The sequence below is a fragment of the Eschrichtius robustus genome, chromosome 6 (genome assembly GCF_028021215.1).
Source record: "Eschrichtius robustus isolate mEscRob2 chromosome 6, mEscRob2.pri, whole genome shotgun sequence".
NCBI lineage: Eukaryota > Metazoa > Chordata > Mammalia > Artiodactyla > Eschrichtiidae > Eschrichtius > Eschrichtius robustus.
Genome location: NC_090829.1, coordinates 68,889,112 through 68,908,011, shown reverse-complemented (window position 1 = coordinate 68,908,011; position 18,900 = coordinate 68,889,112). Strand labels below are relative to the sequence as shown.

General features: G+C 36.8%; 1 protein-coding gene across 1 annotated transcript; it reads left to right on the top strand.

The window, feature by feature from the left end:
- Nucleotides 1-1,316: 1,316 nt before the first annotated feature.
- TMEM207 (transmembrane protein 207) lies at nt 1,317-18,532 on the top strand. The gene is made up of 5 exons (XM_068545652.1): nt 1,317-1,391; nt 3,253-3,290; nt 8,960-9,004; nt 10,107-10,249; nt 18,396-18,532. The coding sequence occupies exons 1-5, from the start codon at nt 1,317-1,319 to the stop codon at nt 18,530-18,532; spliced, it is 438 nt and encodes a 145-aa protein (XP_068401753.1).
- The last annotated feature ends 368 nt before the right edge of the window (nt 18,533-18,900 follow it).

The window sequence follows — 18,900 nt, the reverse complement described above, 5'->3', positions numbered from 1 at the left end:
AATGGATAAAGAAGACATGGCACATATATAAAATGGAATATTACTCAGCCGTAAAAAGAAATGAAATTGATTTATCTGTATTGAGGTGGATGGACCTAGAGACTGTCATTCAGAGTGAAGCAAGTCAGAAAGAGAACAACAAATACCATATGTTAACACATATACATGGAATCTAAAAAAAGAAAATGGTCTGAAGAACCTAGGGGTAGGACAGGAATAAAGACGCAGATGTAGAGAATGGACTTGAGGACACGGGGAGGGGGAAGGGTAAGCTGGGATGAAGTGAGAGAGTGGAATTGACATATATACCCTACCAAATGTAAAATAGATCGTTAGTGGGAAGCAGCACATAGCACAGGGAGATCAGCTTAGTGCTTTGTGACCACCTAGAGGGGTGGGATAGTGAGGGTGGGAGGGAGATGCAAGAGGGAGGGGATATGGGGATATAGGTATACATATAGCTGATTCATTTTGTTATACAGCAGAAACTAACACACCATTGTAAAGCAATTATACTCCAATAAAGATGTTAAAAAAATAAAATAAAATAAAATGGTAGCTGAAATAAATCTCTATGTGTATTTTAATTTATTTCTGAACTCTATTCTGTTCCATCTATCTTTTTGTTTACATGTGTCAGTACCGATTTTTGTAAATTTTTATACTTTTATAATGTCTTAATATATAGTAATTTAGTGCCTATTTAATTGTTCTTTTTCAGAACTTCCTTAGACATTTTTGGTAACTTTTTTGTTGGCAGTTGTGTTGGAGTTGTTTTATTTATATAAATACTGAAATATACTCTGTTTAAAAGTAAGCTGCAATTATTATGAGACAGGGAAAGCTTTATGCCCAAGGTTGGGTTACACCTGGGACTGAAAATGATGTATTGGAAAAGAAGAGCAAAGAGGACCAACAAAGGGAAGAAAACTAATAAATTTTCCAAAAAAGAAATTCTACAAAACAAACAAACAAACAACCCAGAAGTACTCTGGAATAAAACATGCACTTGAATGTTGTAAGCTATTTCAGCAGCCAGCTAGTTTTGCAGGTCAGCATGTATTACCCTGGCTTTTAAGGGTTTGAGAAACATTATCAGTGTTCTGAGCTTAAACTGAAATCCTTGAACTTTCAGTACCTGTGAGCTTGCACCTAAAATTCCTGCTCCTGGCAGCACTTTACCAGTCACAAGGAGCCAGCATTAATGAGTGCCCTGGCAGGAAGCAGAACTTAGAGAGAAGCTAACAAGTTCTGAGAAAGACGGAGATAAACACAGGCAGCAAACCACTATCTTTGAACCTATTGTCCTTTAAGATATGTCGAGATCCAGACTTCTAAGTGTCACTTCGGTGGTCTCAAAAACAGGAATCTTGTGTTTGCCACTATTCCAGGTAACCACCTCTCTTTCTGGGAAAAGATTTTCAAAGCTACTACTCTAAGGATCTGATTTGTTATAGATTTGTGGTTTGGGTAACAATGACTCCGACAGTTAGAAGATTTCCTTTAAGAATGTGTTACCAGAATCTTATGACATTATATATATTGGTTAAACATACAGATAACAAAATGGTTTATGACCTTAGTCCTATGTCTTCTTTATTTAGTTCTATTGCTATTGAAATATGATGTGATTAAATTTTTTTTAACTTTGTTATGCTGTAAAATTTTTAAAAATCAAAAGTGCTATTGACATAAAATGCTGTGGCAGGATTAATTTAAGACATGTTTACTGTTGCCCAAAGACATACTTGAGGTTCAACAGTTTTTCAGTGCTGAACAGTGCAGACAGAACCATCTTAGAGTCTATTTTGATTCCTCTGCTCTAGTATCTCATTCTGACTAATCCCTGCATTTCTGTATCTGTGTTTCTTGAATGCAGCATATCTGAAAGATTTAGGTATGAAATATATTAAGACTTCACTCCCCATTTCTTGATAACTCCAAAGTCTGACATTGGAAGTGAGGTGGTAATAATGTAACACTGTGTACTTCTTGCTAGGGTTTCAAGGAAGTGACTTGAAAGTGAAATGCTGGCTTTAGTTGTTTATCTGTTAAGCTGGATCCTAAATGATTTCATCTGCTCATAAATAAACTTTCTTTATGGACAAAATTTGAACGTTCATTTTCCTCTCAGTTAGTATGCAAGTCTATTTGCAGCATTCTAGCAAAAGAGAGTGCAACTCATTTTCTGTGCTTATAAATTGTTCATTACCACGCTCTCTGATGGCCAATTCATGACTCCATCAGCAACTCCACAAATCTCTTTGCCCAGACAAACTTGGTGGAATAAATATGAGGTGCTGAAGAAGATGAGTTTGGGCTTAAGGGAAGAAAAATGTATCTCACACAAAATTTCCAAGTCTATGATTTTAAATTTTGTAACATCTTACTTGTATTGATATTTGTATGTAGGGTCCAGGAAAATAAATACTTCACTGACCTTATCAACACAATTTTTAGGGCTACATATAAATAATATTCAACAATTTTTCTCATTGTACATGAAAAGGGTCTCAGTTCAAGAGAAAAACAAACCTACAAGCAAGTCCTCTAGATAGGAGTACTTTCTTTCCTCTGTGACGTGAGTTATTGTAACCTATAAGGCTCGACACAGAGGACTAAGATAATTGTGTTAGAATACTTATGGTTCGGGTCTTTTAAAACAAAGCAATCAAGGTTATTAGTTTTCCCCTCTTCTTTGATAAAGAGAAAAATGTAAATCTCAACAGGAATGTCAATGGATCTTAGGTTGACCTTAGCCTTAGAGCAGGTTAAAATCACTCCCTCCTTCGTGCATGTATTTAATATCCACTAACGCTAAGGGAATGGACTCCAGTTTTCATGTAGGGAACTTGATTCCTTTGCGTGAAAATAATATTCGCAAGTAATGAAGCTCCTTCCTCTAGCTAATATGTGAAAACAAAGAAAAACTGCAAGGTGCACAAAAGCTCTTTAGATAAAGCAAACTCTGCCTATAGAAAAAACAAAGTGTTTCCACACCCACCTATGGCAGTGTGTAGGATAGGAATCTGGCTCCCAGTATATATCTCCTGTCACTGCTGAGCTGGAGAATCTACCCAGAGATTTTTTTCAATTACAATTCTGTGCACCAATAGACTCTGCTGCGGAGCTTTTAATTAAAAAAGAAAAACAAATGAAATAATATAAACCCGCATTGTCTCTAGGCACTGTTTGTATTAAAGGATTAGACATGAGATGTTTGGATTTCATTGTTCTAAACATGTGTTTCAGTTGGTGCTATCGGACTCACCATGTGAAGAAAACAAAATGTAAGTAAATAACAAGAGGCCCCATGGTTTTATTCAGCATTTTCAAAATTCAAAGAATAAAAATGTCTCAAGTCATTTGAGAAGCCCCAAATGAGTTTCAAATGATCATTATAATCATGTAAGAAAAATAAAAAGTAAATTGCTTTTAAATGCAAATGGCTCAATTTTTCTAAAAGCAGAAAAGATGCACTTTCATTATGATCAGCTTTGTTAAACAAATAAGGGGCCTAGTTGATTTCTAGGTATTTTTGCTCACTGCATTCTCCACCCTTGAAGTTTTAAGCGTCCTTTAAGTTCATGAAAGAATCATGACTTCCTCTATGACTCCACCCACATGTGTAACTCACAGGGATGATGGGAGACAGTTTTCTGGATAATTTGGTTTCAAATATAAGCAAACTACCAAAGATCTAACCTGTATTATGTGTACCTTTCAAAGTGCTTCTGATATGTTATGTGAATAATTGACACTATTTTCTCACTTTTCGTACTGTAGGTTTAATTCTTCTCAGAATTCTATTCGGGAGATGGGGAGAAGGTGCCATTAATAAAGCTGCTGATGATTAATGATAACTGTAATGTACTGAGACTTTGTGCAAGTGTCAGAAAGCACTTCTGCCAAGCCCTATCTTCTCCTGGGAGCAGCCCTCATTGCCAGCTAGCTGTATTTAATTATCATTGACTGTTACCCTCAAGGCCGGGGTCTCCGGGCATTGTCTCCAGATGACGAGGCCATGCTGGGTGGGATGCTTTCCTTGGCCCTGGAATCCTTCACCTATTTCTGATGGGTCATCCCATTATTGATCATCTGCTTATTAAACGTGTGCCACTCTTTCAGCTACTGCATGGCTCTCCATTTGTTTTTCTTTGCATTGATTTTGGACTTGTTTTTTTCTCTGTCTTCTGGTGTTGGTGACATAATGGACTTTTGACTATTGGTGTGCTTACCTAACTTTGGACCTCATGGCTGTCTCATCTTGCCCTTTCATCTTCTGCCTTTGACCCAGAACAGTAGAATAAAGAAATTCATAATTGGAAAGGATCAGAAATGTTGACTCTAATTCCCCAATCAACAGGACAGGAGAATGTGGTATTGAGGAACTTTATAAGCTAACTTTAGAGTCACTGAGGCTACTGGCCTTTTTTTCGGGTGAAGAAATTGAGGCCCAAAGAGATATAGTAACAAATTAATCGCAGGACTTAAATTAGTACTTAGGTACAAACTTTTTGGCTACATCATTTTGCATGTCAATGTCTGTTATATCAGTCATTATTTAATATCATTGCTTTTGAATAAAAACAAGAAACCACCTCAAATATAATGCAAATTAACAGAAAATTAAGACAGAGAAGGCAAGAAAGTGGCTGATTTTGTGGAGAGCGCGTATAAGGTAAGTAAATGTACTGAAGGCAGACACAATATTTCAAATATTTTGTCACCACAGGAGGGTGTTTGTGAGATCTATTATTAGTTCTATTTACATTTTTTTTCCAGCACAAGACTAATTTTTTCTGCTCTAACCCGATCAATTTATTTATTTATTTTAACATCTTTATTGGAGTATAATTGCCTTACAATGGTGTGTTAGTTTCTGCTGTACAACAAAGTGAATCAGCTATACATATACATGTATCCCCATATCTTCTCCCTCTTGCGTCTCCCTCCCACCCTCCCTATCCCACCCCTCTAGGTGGTCACAAAGCACGGAGCTGATCTCCCTGTGCTATGCAGCTGCCGATCAATTTATTTTTATAACAGCATTTTTAGTATATAAACAATGCATTGCTAGACTTTTTGTGTATAATTTAGATATTATAAGTAATTTAGTGTGTGAAATCAAACATGTCAGAGTCCCTCTGAAAAATTACACCTTTAATCTTTTCCCTTCCCCAGAAATAACCACATACACTGATGTACATATATTTACATAAACAGGGTATTTTACAAAACATAAATAAAATCATACACATACGGGATTCTGTAAATTAATTCCATTAATACATTGCTGATGATAGTCTACCATATTACCTGGCTTGGGGAAGTTAAGTATTTTGCTCAAGAGTAAACAAGTAAAAGGCAGAGCTTGCATCTGGGCTTATGACTGATTCCTGAGCCTGGGATTTTCACTACAAATCCACACTGCATGTCCAATATTTAGATAAAATTACACACCTGGTGAAATACCTAGGGATACACAATCCATCCATCCTTCTGGGTACTGTACAATTTACCCACCCCAGAATAATTAGGTCAGGCCACTAGTCTCTGGATGATATGGTTTGGCACCCATCCCTCCCCCAAATTATTGTAGCTGAATTGCATTCTGGCTTCTGTTAAGAGTAATTTTTACAAAAAGGACCCATGAAATTTATTATTGCATTTATTCTAAGAGTACTGTGAGAAACATTGTTCCTGTCGTTAAAGACAGCCTCTTTATGAAGCCCAATAGTTTGAATTTGTCTCTCGTTTCTATAGCTGGAATAGTTGTGCATTTGGTGAATAATGCTGCCTGTTTTTGTTAATTTTAGAGGATACTATATAACCAATTCTCTCTTTCATCCTATTAACTGCTAGAAAGCTTAAGTCAGGTCTGGAGTTCAGTACTAATTTTATATATGGGATTTACTATATTCAGTTTACAAACTGATCTCACTCTTGGCTTATTCTCTTTGTCTGATACTCTCTGTGCTCTCATTTCTAATTTTTTTTTTGTATTTTTAATATTTTCTTAAAGCATTTTGGAACACAAGATATTGAATCCATTCAGGCAGTAGTCCACATAGTAATATGAGGCTAGAGATGAATTTTACTCTCCCCAGTTACAATGCTGCATGGTGGTAAGAGACATGAACTCCACAGCCAGACCATTTGGGTTTAAAGCCTGTCTCTGCCACTTCCAGCCATGTTATCATGAACAAGTTACTTAACCTCTTTATGACTGAATTGTCTCAACTGTAAAGTGAGGATTATAATAGTATGACCCCACTTTATAGCATTTTAAGTTTGAAAGTGAGTTAATTCACATGAAGTTATACAACTGGTTTAGAAGAATGCCCAGCACAGGAAATTATGGATAATTCTAGTAGAGAAGCCAATGAAACAACTTCGCACTCTTCTTCTATTTATCAAAGTAATGAATTTTCAATTAATCTTAGGCCCACAGATTCTCAGCACTGAGAAAAAAAATTAAGATCAACTAGTTTAACGATCCCTATAGAGCAGGAATTATCTCCATACATCAAAGTAGGGCACTGGTTGTTCTGGAAGGGACAGAAATTATCTCCTTCGACACCTACTTCTAGAGAGCTCTGATTATTGGAAATGTCTTCCTTAAATGTTATATTCAGCTCTCACTTCTCCTGGATTTTTTTTTTTATCTTTTTGGCATCCTCATCCTAATTTGATCAAGCATAAGTAAATCTCTGAGTAAATAACTTTTTCTACACTGAAGATCTTGCACCTAAAATTTGAATATTTAAAATATTGATACTGTTCAGACACTTTTAATTTTTTTTAAGAACTCAAAAAATTTCTGTTTAAAAATTGAACTTGTGAAAGACATGGAAACAATGGTGAAGAAGGAGGCACGTGGAGTCAGAAGACCTCTATTCTAGTTTAAGTTCTTTGGTCAGGTAGTGACCTCCCCATTTCCTTTCCCACTGTGAGTGTCTGTTGCATAGTGTGCAAAATGCTAAAGGTGAAATAAATGATACCAAAGGAGCCTGCAGTTTTGAAATTGTATGACCACTTCGCATTTCTCCAGCTAACTGCTTCCTGGCCATTTTATTGCATATCAGTAACTTCACCAGTGTGTGCACAGGGTCAGAAAAAGGAAGTAAAGTAAATAAGTTTGGATAATTGTTAGCACTTGAAAAAAATATTGAGTGGCTCAATAAGAGCCACTCAATAATTGACACTTATTGAGTGTCAAAAAGAAATGATATAAGGTAGTTAATATTTAGAATTGACATTTTAATAAGTATATGGTTTATTTTTAAATGTAAAGAAGAGAAGCAGAGATTTATATATGGAGGAAGATAAAGCAATCCATACTTTTTTCTGGTCATAAGCTTAGATTTCAAGATTCAAAACCAAGAACCTTGAGCTGTTTTATTGAGCCAGGACACCAGGAGAATTTCTGTACATACATCTTTAAAGTGGGATACTACATTTTAAAGATTTTTTTGTATTTATAATATACTATGTAAAAATTTTATGACTACAAAAGTGATGCATGTACATTATAAAAATTCAAACAATATAGAAATACTGAAAATATAAAGTGCCTCACAATACCATCTTCAAGAGAAGCAAGCATTGTTAGTAATTTGGTATATATATATACATACTAACTGTATAACACCTATGTAGTGAAATCATTGTATTTACATAAAAGGAAATATACAAAGTAGAATTGAGCTCTCCGTATTATTTTATTTAATTATAAATATAAATCTATATTCTCTTTGATGAATGGGTAATATTCCTTTATAAAGATGTTCCATTAATTATCTTTATAATCCTTTATTGATGATCACTTGTTTTAGTATGTTTTTGAAATTTATACTTCAGCTGCCATTTTTCCCCCTGCCATTTGTACCTATGTACTTGGTTAAACCCTCTAGGTGCACACACACAAAAAAGTCTTGTCGTCTGGGTGACTGACGTTTGTCTTAAATGTTTGTGGTAAAATTTTTAAGTTGATACTTCACATATGTTAAAAAGTCATTTCTGACTAGTATAATAAAAAACATGACACACTGCCAAGCTGAAAAGTACTAAGTATTATTTTAGCAATGGCTGAAGAAGACATGATTAAGTACAGCTCCATCTCAGAAGTTTATCAGGCTGTGATGAATGGTTTTCCACTATTTAATGCTAGAATACTTTAACAGCGGCCCATACAGCAAGGTGTGAAAAAGTGCCATCAGCAAACATATATTTAGTGCCCGTGTCTGATATAGTGAGGGTCTCTGGAATGAATAGCACTTGAGTATCTATCCCTGGGGAGTTAAACCTCCTGAAAATTACAGTGTGAACTTTGTTTTTGTGACATCTTTTTAACCTAAACCCAGGAATGACTGAGTTGTGCCTAGATACAAAAATGGTTTAACCATCCTAATGGAAGATCAACTTCTAACTCCTTGGTAAATGGTATGTGTGACCACACACACCCATTTTCCTTTTATTCTAATTTTTTTTCTCCAACCAGGTTACAGGCCTGGTTTAGTAAAATCTTCCTTACCAAGATATTAAAGGATAATAGAGATTATGAAATTTCCCTGGAGAATTGGCATTTTGAAAAACTCTAGGTCTCTGAATAAACAGAATACTGCGATGGTTATCTGCCTAATGCCTAACATCTATGACACGTTAGCCCTGAAAAGTTAGTCACTACCTTCTCAATGCACAACAGTATTTGTAACTCTAGAATCAAGTCTATTACAGTGCAGTTATCTGCTTACATATCTGACAGTTTCACATTTACCTGTATTCTCAGTGCTTTAAATGAAGTGGACATTCAGTAAACATGTGTTTAATTATGGGGAGTGCAGTGACTAGGTGATTGTTGAGGAAACAAGTGTGGTCAGAACAAATACTATGGTCCAGAAGAATAATCCTTGTCCATCTAGAGGTCCAGCACTAACTGCTCTTCCTTTATTACCAGGTGCAGAGACTATAAAGATCAGTACACAAGTGGCTGGTATATCTGGTAAGGACATCCTCGATTTGTGTTATAAAACCTTTGGTAGTATATGGGGCTTCCCTGGTGGTGCAGTGGTTGAGAATCCGCCTGCCAATGCGGGGGACACGGGTTCTATCCCTGATCTGGGGAGATCCCACATGCCGCAGAGCAACTAGGCCCGTGAGCCACAACTACTGAGCCTGCGCGTCTGGAGCCTGTGCTCCGCAACAAGATAGGCCCTCGCACAGAAACGAAGACCCAACACAGCCAAAACTTAATTAATTAATTAATTAATTAATTTAATAAATAAATAAATTTAAAAAAATTAAAAAAAAACCTTTGGTGGTATATGACACTCCTTTTCCTAAATAATTGAGATAAAATATGACACCATAGAGCATAAGAAAACTTTAGGGCTCATGTAGATCAACAGAAACATCACTTTCAGGTTGTTGGCCAGTGTTTACTTAGACACTTCCTATGACAGGGAACTTACTATTTTTAAGAATAATAGTTTATTCCCAAGTTGGATATTTGTAAAGGTAAAATCATTGTTCTTTATCTTGAAATCTCCCAAAATGACTCCTCCACTGATCTGAGTTCTGACCTTAAAAGCCATTCAGAATATGACAAAAAAGGATTGCTATAACTTCCTAAACCTTGGCTTCTGTATTTTCAAAACTAAACATTACCAGTTCCCTCAATTGGATGGTTAGCTCCTCAAAGACAGAGACCCTTGTCTTGTCAACCCGTGAATCCCCAGCTCCAACATCTAAAATCTATTTGGTCACTTACGTATTAGTGGAATGAATGAATGGATGGCTGAATAGAAGGAATAATGGATGAATGAGTTAAGGAATCAAGATGCCGCTCCTTTGAACAACGCTCCAATTTCTAAAGAGAAAACAGTTAAGATTACCTGGCAAGACTGACCCCCTCTAAGCTCAGAGAACATTCCAGAGTCAGTGAAAATGTATGAGTGGTGGTGGGGGATTGCTTAAGGAATTTGGCTTCCCAGATGGCTTGCATCCAGTCTTGCTGAGTTTTTGCCCCTTTCCGGGAAGTAGCAGGAGCTCTTAACTTCCCAGCATGCTCCAGCTCACTCCTCCCCTTCTTCTTCTGCCATAAGGTTCTTGCTGCTGATTTTCCTGGTGGCTCTTCTCTGTGGAGCAGTGCTCTTCTGCCTCCAGTGGCGGCTGAGGAAACTCCACAAAGGTCCCCGAAGACGCACCACGGCTGTTTTTGCTGTTGGAGACTTGGACCCTGTTTATGGTAAGCTGTCTACACGCTTCGAGACTTCCTCTTTGGAAACCTTATAGTTTTGTGTGGGTTGAAAAGCTAATCTATGAAAAGCAGATTTGTAAACATAGAGCAAGACATGGTTTATTGAAGACTCAAAGGCATGCACTGGGGAGAGAGTCTAAATGAGAAAACTTCAGAAGAAAAAGACCCCAAAAGAAAAAAAAAAAAAAAAAAAAAAATGTGTCCTGGGGAAGTGACTCAGAGTTGAGTATGGGGATAGAACCTAAACATGTCATTCAGTCAACAAGCAGAAGGGAAAAGATTCACAGGGCTGGCCACTCCAAGTGAATGGTAAGGTTTAAGGTACAGAAGAGCATCTCTGGGCTTTTGATATCCATCTATCCTACCCCGTGTTCATAGTCTCATTTACAAAGCTCTCCATGTCTCACTTACCCTCAGTAATATTGAACAACAATTTTCAGATTGTCTGCTGCCACTGCAGAGCCTGAAATACTGGAATAGGACAGGCGAGTGTCAATACTCATGTCCTTTCTCCCCAGACATACTGGCCGCATCCTGATCCTGTCTTCTCCCAAACCCCACCCCCCAAGCCATGCCTTTTCTATTATTTTCCAGTCTGCATTAAGAGGTATGAAATGGAGGAAAGTATGGTCTTGAGTTATTTGTAATTGCCAGCCTCAGCTGTAAATAGAGAAATGATAATTTTCTGATTTCTGGCAAGTGACAACTGATAGTTTATTTCTTCATGTTAAGCAGTGTCCTCAACCAGAGACCATCTGTTATGAGTCTTTCCAGAGTTAAGGCACTGCATTGTATACTACAGCTGCCTCAAGAGTGCTTGGTAGAGATTAACAGCTGCCCTTCAGAAACTTGGATCAGCATAAGATTTTCAACAGAGCAGGAGATGTCCTGGGAAAACTAACAGCTAAATAGCAAGTGGGGTAAAAATAAACTAAAATGTTTTAATATCAAAATTCAGTACTAAGATTTAGTGATTATATTCACTATTGGGTTTTTTAAAAGTTATTATTTAACAGGGAAACACACTGTCAATTTGAGAAATGGTTATTTGGGGAAGAATAATTAAAGTCTCCAATGAAAATAGCTTTTTCTCCTAAAATCAAAAACACTTTCCACTGAGCGTACAGGGAAATAGGGTCACTGACCTTCTAACAAAATACGTTAGTCAAAGGGATCAACATGGTCACACTGGTCTATTTTTCTTTATCTAACAAGAGGTATTTAATAAATAAATGCAATTATGTTTCTTCCAACTTGACCTGAGTTCCTAAAGAGGAAACTCCACAGTGGTCTTTTCAGCCCTCTCTCATTCTGAGGGAGACTCTTTCACTAGACGGCCTTGAAGCATAAAAAAATTTGTTTTTAATTTTCAGTAAATAAGCTACCCAGTTAGACTGTTATAACTTTTCAGGCAGTTTATGTGCCACAGTTAAATCCCCATTTATCTAATGTTTTTATATTTCCTGGATGGTGGTTTACATACATGCTTTTGAATTTGTCTGAATTTCCCTGAACACATATGAGTGTGAGAAAAGGAGTCAAGACTGAGATAGTACTTCAATAATCTGCATGTAATAGCACTGAGTGCAGTGAGTTACATTAGAGTCACATTCTCTACATTACCCTGAAGTCATTATGGACAGAAGAAAATATGTAGGAAGAAATTGTTTAGAATATATATATATATATATATATATATATATATATATATATATATATATATATATATATATATATATATATATATCTCACAATTTAATTCACACCTACCAAGTACTAGGCACTAGGTCAGGGGCTTCTCGGATATTATCTCTAATTCCTAAATACCAACTCAGAAAAGTGGCTTTTACTTCCGATAGAGGATGTTATCTACTTTTCTCACTCTACTGTATAAATATACCCCATAAATCTTTGCTGCAGTCCAACTACAGATTGTCCAGAATTGAGGGTAGAGAACAATGAAAATTTAGGCAGGGCACACATGGCTTAGCCACCTTACCCCTGGACACTAAGTACGGCTCTATATCCTGAACCTCCAGACTTTTCCATTGGGTGATTCCGCGATGGTAGGTATTGCTCTCCAGAATCCTCACTTCCTCCCTCATTCCCTTCCTCATTCTATCCTTTCCTCCCTAATCCCTCGGGTATAGCTCTGGCTCTTCTTTTGCGCAAGGAACATTTAACTATTTCTCAGCTTAAATTGCATTACCAAGTTCACTTCTGTTGATATTCATCTCAGAGAATACAACCTCAGTGGCCTCTTCGCGTTTATTTTTATCCTCACCTATGCTGGGATCAGTGTTGGGTTCTCCCACCCACCGTCCACCTCCCATCCTGTCCTACGGAAGCCCAGGGTGGCTGTAAAGGCAGTAAAGAGCCATTCACATCATCTTTGATGTGGATATGGCTCTCAGAGCTGTGCTTCTTGCCATTCCTGTTTCTGCCCTTCAAACAAAACACAAAAGAGTAATTTAGGAAGTGGTATTCTCTGTGATCTCTAGTCACCTCTTCTTAGCTAGTAATTTCTGGAAGTAAACTCTAGAGAACCAATATTTTAAGGTAGTCTGAAACCCAGACCCACACTGGATTTCCTTTCCACACTGGACTCTCATTACACGTTTACTTCTCCAGACAAACGATCCTCCCTACCTACTATTTCCATAAAAGGAGGTGCTCTCCAAAAGAGAAGTGAGAGAAATACTACGGGATCTTTTTATGGCTACAGAGGAAAGTAAGGGTCGAACCACAGCTTCTACCTTTACAGCCCTGAAAAAGTTTGTGCTCCCAGCTTAGAGCTGAGTCCACTACTGCTGGATTCATCCGTCTACACCGCAGCTTATGGGTTTGTACTTCTGAGTCTTCCCTATAGCCTCTGTTCAGAAGCAGGAAAGGAAAATGAGAACTCGTTTGAAAAATACTGGTGACATATTAGAATATAGGGTTTCTGGACTCCCTGCCACCCCTTGAGCACAAAGGGGCAGATAGGACCTTCCCTCCTGAATACAGAATATAAAAAATAAGTCATTTAAAACATCTTAAAGGTGAGACTAGATTTGATATATAAACCTCAGATTCCTCCGAGACCTTCGTTTTATTTCTTCAAAAGTTATTTCATGTTATTCCCATTATTTGCTGAATATATTAGTTGAAATAGCTCTGCTCTTCTGACCTGTGGGTCAGAAGTCTGACCCCCAGGATCCCATGAAAGCTGCCCTCGACTGAGAAGAGCAAAGAGGAGAATTTTGACTGATTATCAGAGGCTGGAATGGAGTGAACTTCACTGATGTTGAAATATATAAAATACGAAATTTCTTTCACTTGGAATTCCTGACAATATTTCACGGCTCAAGTAGGCAATTATCTTGATTAGAAATATTAAAGAGAGAAAGGGAAACACTTGGTTTGGGAATCCTTGTAAAATGTGTTTAAGGAAAGCCTTGCCAGCCCAGCCCATCACAGTGTCTGATGAGATTTCTCTCTGGGAAAGGTCCCTAGGAATCTCAGCCAAACACCCAGACCTCAAGAGCATCTCCTGGACCAAGAATCATGCCTTTTCACAGTTCTCTGATGGCTCGGTGATCAGATCTCTCAGTTTTCCTTCCCCTTTTATAGGATCTATGTTTCCATGTCATAACACGTTATGATGAAGCTCTTTATGCACCAATAAAAGGAGAATTAATCTCTCTGATACTCCTGTGGAGGTTAAGGAGGAAGGGGAGGTATTGGTGGAGAAAAAGGAGAAGGAGGAAGACCAAAATAAGGTCAAGAAAGTGCAGGAGGAGGGGAAGAATGAAGAGCTAAAGGAGAAGGAACTTACAGTTTGAAGTTGGAGATATTTTAAAGGCAGAAATTAAACCTATTTATTTTATACAAGCCCTAAAATTATGCTATTTTTTCTTCTTCAGGCCCACCTCCTCTTCTTGGACCCAGGTCCAGGGTCTCCTAAACAGTTCCTTCTTCTGTTATTTTCCTGCCCCTACCCCCGGCTCATCTTCTGAATCCAGTTTTCCCTTACCATCTCTGCTCTAAGCCCAGAAGGGATCCATTCTGTGCTCTCCATCTTTCTGAATGGGATCATCCATGAAGTAGTCTCTGAGACCTTCTTGCTCTCTTCTCTCAACCATCAGAGCCTAACAGTTCTGGTATAATTCATTTTTTTTAGCACCTATCTAAGGGGTAAAAATAATTTAGTGTTTCAAAGCTTTCTTATCTCATTATATTTCCTACTTTAATGATGCTTTGGACAACCTCCTTTCTGATAATTCAACAGAAAACATAGGAGATTTTTTTTTTTTTTCTTTCCCCAAATGTATACATGGAGAATGAGAACACATATTGGACCATAGAAAGTGATTTTTTAAAAGGATGTATGCAAATTTTTAGTAAAGATGGAAAAGAAAAGGAGAAAACTATTAAAATTCTCACACAAAAATCCATATCCCAAATATCTATTATTTGTGATCAATGCTCTCCACTTTATAAGTCTATACAGGCAGGGTGAAGAGGTAGAAAATACAAGTGATTTAAAAAAAAATGTTTTGGGTTTATTAGATTAATTGCTTTATTTTTTTAATTTGTATTTAAAAATAAGTAGTGACAGAGGAGTTTTAAAATTTATTAAAAACAATTTTTTTCCAAATTCACCAAAAATATGGATGAAAATAAGTTTTCATTGGAAATAAGGTTGTGAAGCTGAATGAAAGCCCTTATTTACGAAGAATATGACATTTAAAGATAATGAAGAGAAAGAAGTTTGGGGTTTAGGAGGTGACAGAAGAACAAAAGGCTTGAAGCAGAAAAAAAATCTAGTGTTCATTAGAGAAGAGAGAATTTAAGAGCTTAGGAGAGGGGTCCCAACCATTATCTGTCTTAACAAATGATAAGCTTTAACAAAAAATAATAAGTTACTATAAAATCTACATGGAATCCTTTTCTTCCTACCTCACGTGGATCAGAGCTGGGTCCCTGACGAGGCAGCAGGCAGGTCCCATGCCTTTCCTGAGAAGACAGCAAGGTGAGAGCCACAGAGACACCCCTCCTGGGACTCATCCTGGCTTAGCTCCTCCTTGGCCTGATCTCCTTGATAATGCTGCCTTTCAACTATCCAATCTCCCTGACCCCATTTCTTCTGCAATTTCAGAAATAATCTTACCTTTTTCTTATTTCAGGGCAAATAGAAACACTAGTCTTCCAGCAATGATTAAATGTGAGTGCTCCAATTTGCGGAGGGGAAGGAGGACTGGACAGAGTCAGGCAAAAAGCTGGTCCTTACACACTCTGCTCTCATCTACCTTCCCCTCTCCCAGGATCCTGTCTGATTTTAGGATCCTTTTTGAAATGTCATTTTCATGTACTTTGTGTTCCTCATGTAAATATTCTGGGACTCATTGTAGGAAAGGAATGAGAGTATTTCCTTTATACACTGTCATGCACGGGCATGATAATAGTAATGGCTCACGTTTATTGAGCACTCATGTGTCATGCGCTGGGCTAACTCTTGACATCTCTCATCTCGTTTATTCTTCCCTACAACTCCGTGAGGGGTTCACTAACATTCTGAACATTAAAGATGAGGGAACAAAGGCACTTAGAGATTAAGCAACAGAGTAGATGGTAGAATAGTGACTCAAATTCAGGCAATCTTAGCCACCCCCCTGTAAGAGAACAGAATGACACAGAGAAGGGAACAGAGCAGAAAGAGGAAGACAGGCATGTTAAAATAAGCTAAGTCCATTGGAGTGATTCTTGATGACTTGGGGAATCTGAAACCTGGTTGTAAAAACTTGGCAGTGAGTGTATTTTACAAAATTAAAAAACAAACTCTAATATCTTTACCAACAGCTCTGTCAGAACCATAGGATTTTTGTAGGCGTTTTTAACTGAGCTCTCTCAGGTTCTTAATTTGTCAAAAGATAAAAATAATACCTGTCCCCCTCACAATCACATGATATTGTATGTAAACATGCTGTGAAAAAAAATTGAAAAGTGTTATATGTTCAATTTTACAAAAGCTCTCTGAGCTTAGTTCTGTTTATCAAATGAACGCCCTGTGCTTTTCACAAGTTTAAGAGCAATGGGCAAATTTGTAGTAAGGAAATAACAGTAAAACTTTTCTATCACATAGAGCAAGTGTCAATACTTTGTTGCTTGGAGCATGATATTAATAATGGTCGTGGTGGAAATAAATGTGAGCTAATAATTGTGTCGAGTCAATCTGGTCAACGACTCCAGGTACAATGATAGCCAAATGACCTCTGACTTTGTATTGGATATGCCAGGAGCAGTTCATCTGGAAAATGGATAGTACTTACTACTGGTATCCATACGGAGGGAAGTACTGAGTCAAGTCCACTTTGCCAGTGTTAACTCTGTTTTATCAAGACCCTCGGACTTAGCCTACATCATCCTAAACTTCCTAACTATTCAAGGCTCTAGCTCCAAGAAAGTTTTCATTCGTAATCTCTGTGTTGTAACATTAGTAAGGATAATGATTAAATCATTATTTAACCATTAAGCTAGGATAGTTTGGGAAATACTATTGTAAATAAAAGAAAATGCATCATACTCCTAGCATAGTACAGTTCTTGCTATATAGTAGTAATGCTAATACTATTATCACTACTAATAATAGTGACAATCAATTTTAATATGTGTCAGGCTTTGTTTTAAGCACTTTACATTCATTTAGCCTTGTTTTTATAGATGTAGATACCATCACTAGATTTTTATGGCACAACAGCAAACTGAGGTGTAAAAAATTGTGTAATAACCTAGGAGTAGATTATTCAATTAAATAAATAACCCCTTAAGAAAAGTGTTGAACCAGGAGGTGAGATTTATATTCTAAATATGACCCCACCCTTCACATAGTATAATAATATTTGAATTATTATACGATGGAAATTCATGGTTCTAAATAAATAGACTGCACTCCATAGTAATAATTTTGAGTAATCTACATATGGATTCCAGTGAAGCAGCTATTGCCTAATATGTAACTACTCTTGGAATCATTTTAATAATTGTGGCATGTTCTTTGGAATCTTCTCAATGGTGTTGACTCTTAATCCTTTAAGAAAGAGGTCAGCACATTTTTTATATTAAAGGCCAAAATATGTTTGACTTTGCAAGCGTATGGTCTCTGTGTGGACGACTCACTTCTGCAATTATAGTAGAAAAAGCAGCCAGAGACAATATGCAAATGAATGAACATGTTTGTGCTATTTCAATTTAATATACAAAAACAGTCAAAGGGCCAGATTTAGTTTAAGGGTGTAGTTTCTTTTTTAAAGGTGAATTTATGGTTGTTATTATTGTTTTGGGAAAAAGAAGCCAAATCATTCCCAGAAAGGTAAATACCCCTGTGAATAAAAGAAAAAATATAAAGAGAGAAATGGCTATAAAATATTACTGTTGACTTCCTGTGTAACTCAAAAACAGTCTTTCAAGCCAATACTAATAGAAGACTTCCCAAAGAACTATTGGAATAAGTACATGATCTCTCAAGGTGATCAGTTTAAGGAAGAAAATGTTTGTTTTTTGATATTTAATGGCTTGTAGTGTGCATAATCTAAAGTCAAGAGCTTTGATTTCAAAATTTAAAATTTGAGAGTGCCTTTCATTTTTGCATGTGTATACTTTAATTACAAACTTTTCACAACTTGATATTTTTACTATTCATCATAGAGATGTTGAAATTAATTAATTGTGTTAGTTGCAGTTTACAGAGCATACATATAAAATAATGAAGTTCAGAGGTAATACTTCAACGTTTCTAGTGATATTCGCATATCTCATGATGGAAGCATTAGCTAAAATGCCATTAATGTTTACAGGAATCTTGTCTTCTGATCTTCCAAAAGGGATATTTCTTCTAGTTTCAGCTGTTAAGTTGTAGATGCTTCTTGATGACTTAGTCAATGATGGTCTAATCGGTTCATGAGAGCAAATTTTCTTGCTGTAATGACTAAAACTATCATGGCAGAGAGTGATATGGTTGTAAATTTTTTCTCAAGGGAAAAAACAATTTTCTGTTGCTCCAGTGATCCAAGAAATGCCAGATTTTATTAGGCAGTTCATGTGCTTCCGTTTTATGCTGACTAGAAAGATTATGTCTCCACCTTTCTCTTTCCAGGGACAGAAGCAGCTGTGAATCCAACTGTTGGAATGCACCTTCAAACTCAAAATCCTGAACTGTATCATGTTCCATGTTTTGGTGCTTTAGGCCCCCCACCTCCATATGAAAAAATTCTAAAATCAAGCCGATTTTAGATCTGGATGATTAATTGAAACTATTAGAAATATTTTTAATTCCAAAACATAAAATTTAAGAACAGTTCTTTCATTTAGTGGGAATTCCTAAAGATCAATTAATGTAGTCTAAAAAAGGACAAATAGACAAAAGCATGAATGTAGGAAAAGAATTTGGGGCATGGAGATGTTTCCGTAGTAAATTAGTGGACTCTTGGTATGTCACTGCTGCTTTATACTTTTATGCTCCTAATCAAGTTTCTCCATGTACTCAAATAGGCAGTACTTAACTCAAGGAGTGGCTTCCATTAAGTTTAGGATTCCGCTGTCGTACACATCACAAATTTTTCTGCCTCAATCTCTATTTTAATTTGACCTCTTCCCTAGTA

Excerpts from the sequence above, each read along its gene's own strand:
- TMEM207 (XM_068545652.1), top strand. The coding sequence starts at position 1,317 with ATGTCGAGATCCAGACTTCTAAGTGTCACTTCGGTGGTCTCAAAAACA. Across the intron at positions 3,291-8,959 it reads CCATGTGAAGAAAACAAAAT|GTGCAGAGACTATAAAGATC; the intron begins GTAAGTAAATAA and ends CTTTATTACCAG. Across the intron at positions 9,005-10,106 it reads ACAAGTGGCTGGTATATCTG|GTTCTTGCTGCTGATTTTCC; the intron begins GTAAGGACATCC and ends TTCTGCCATAAG.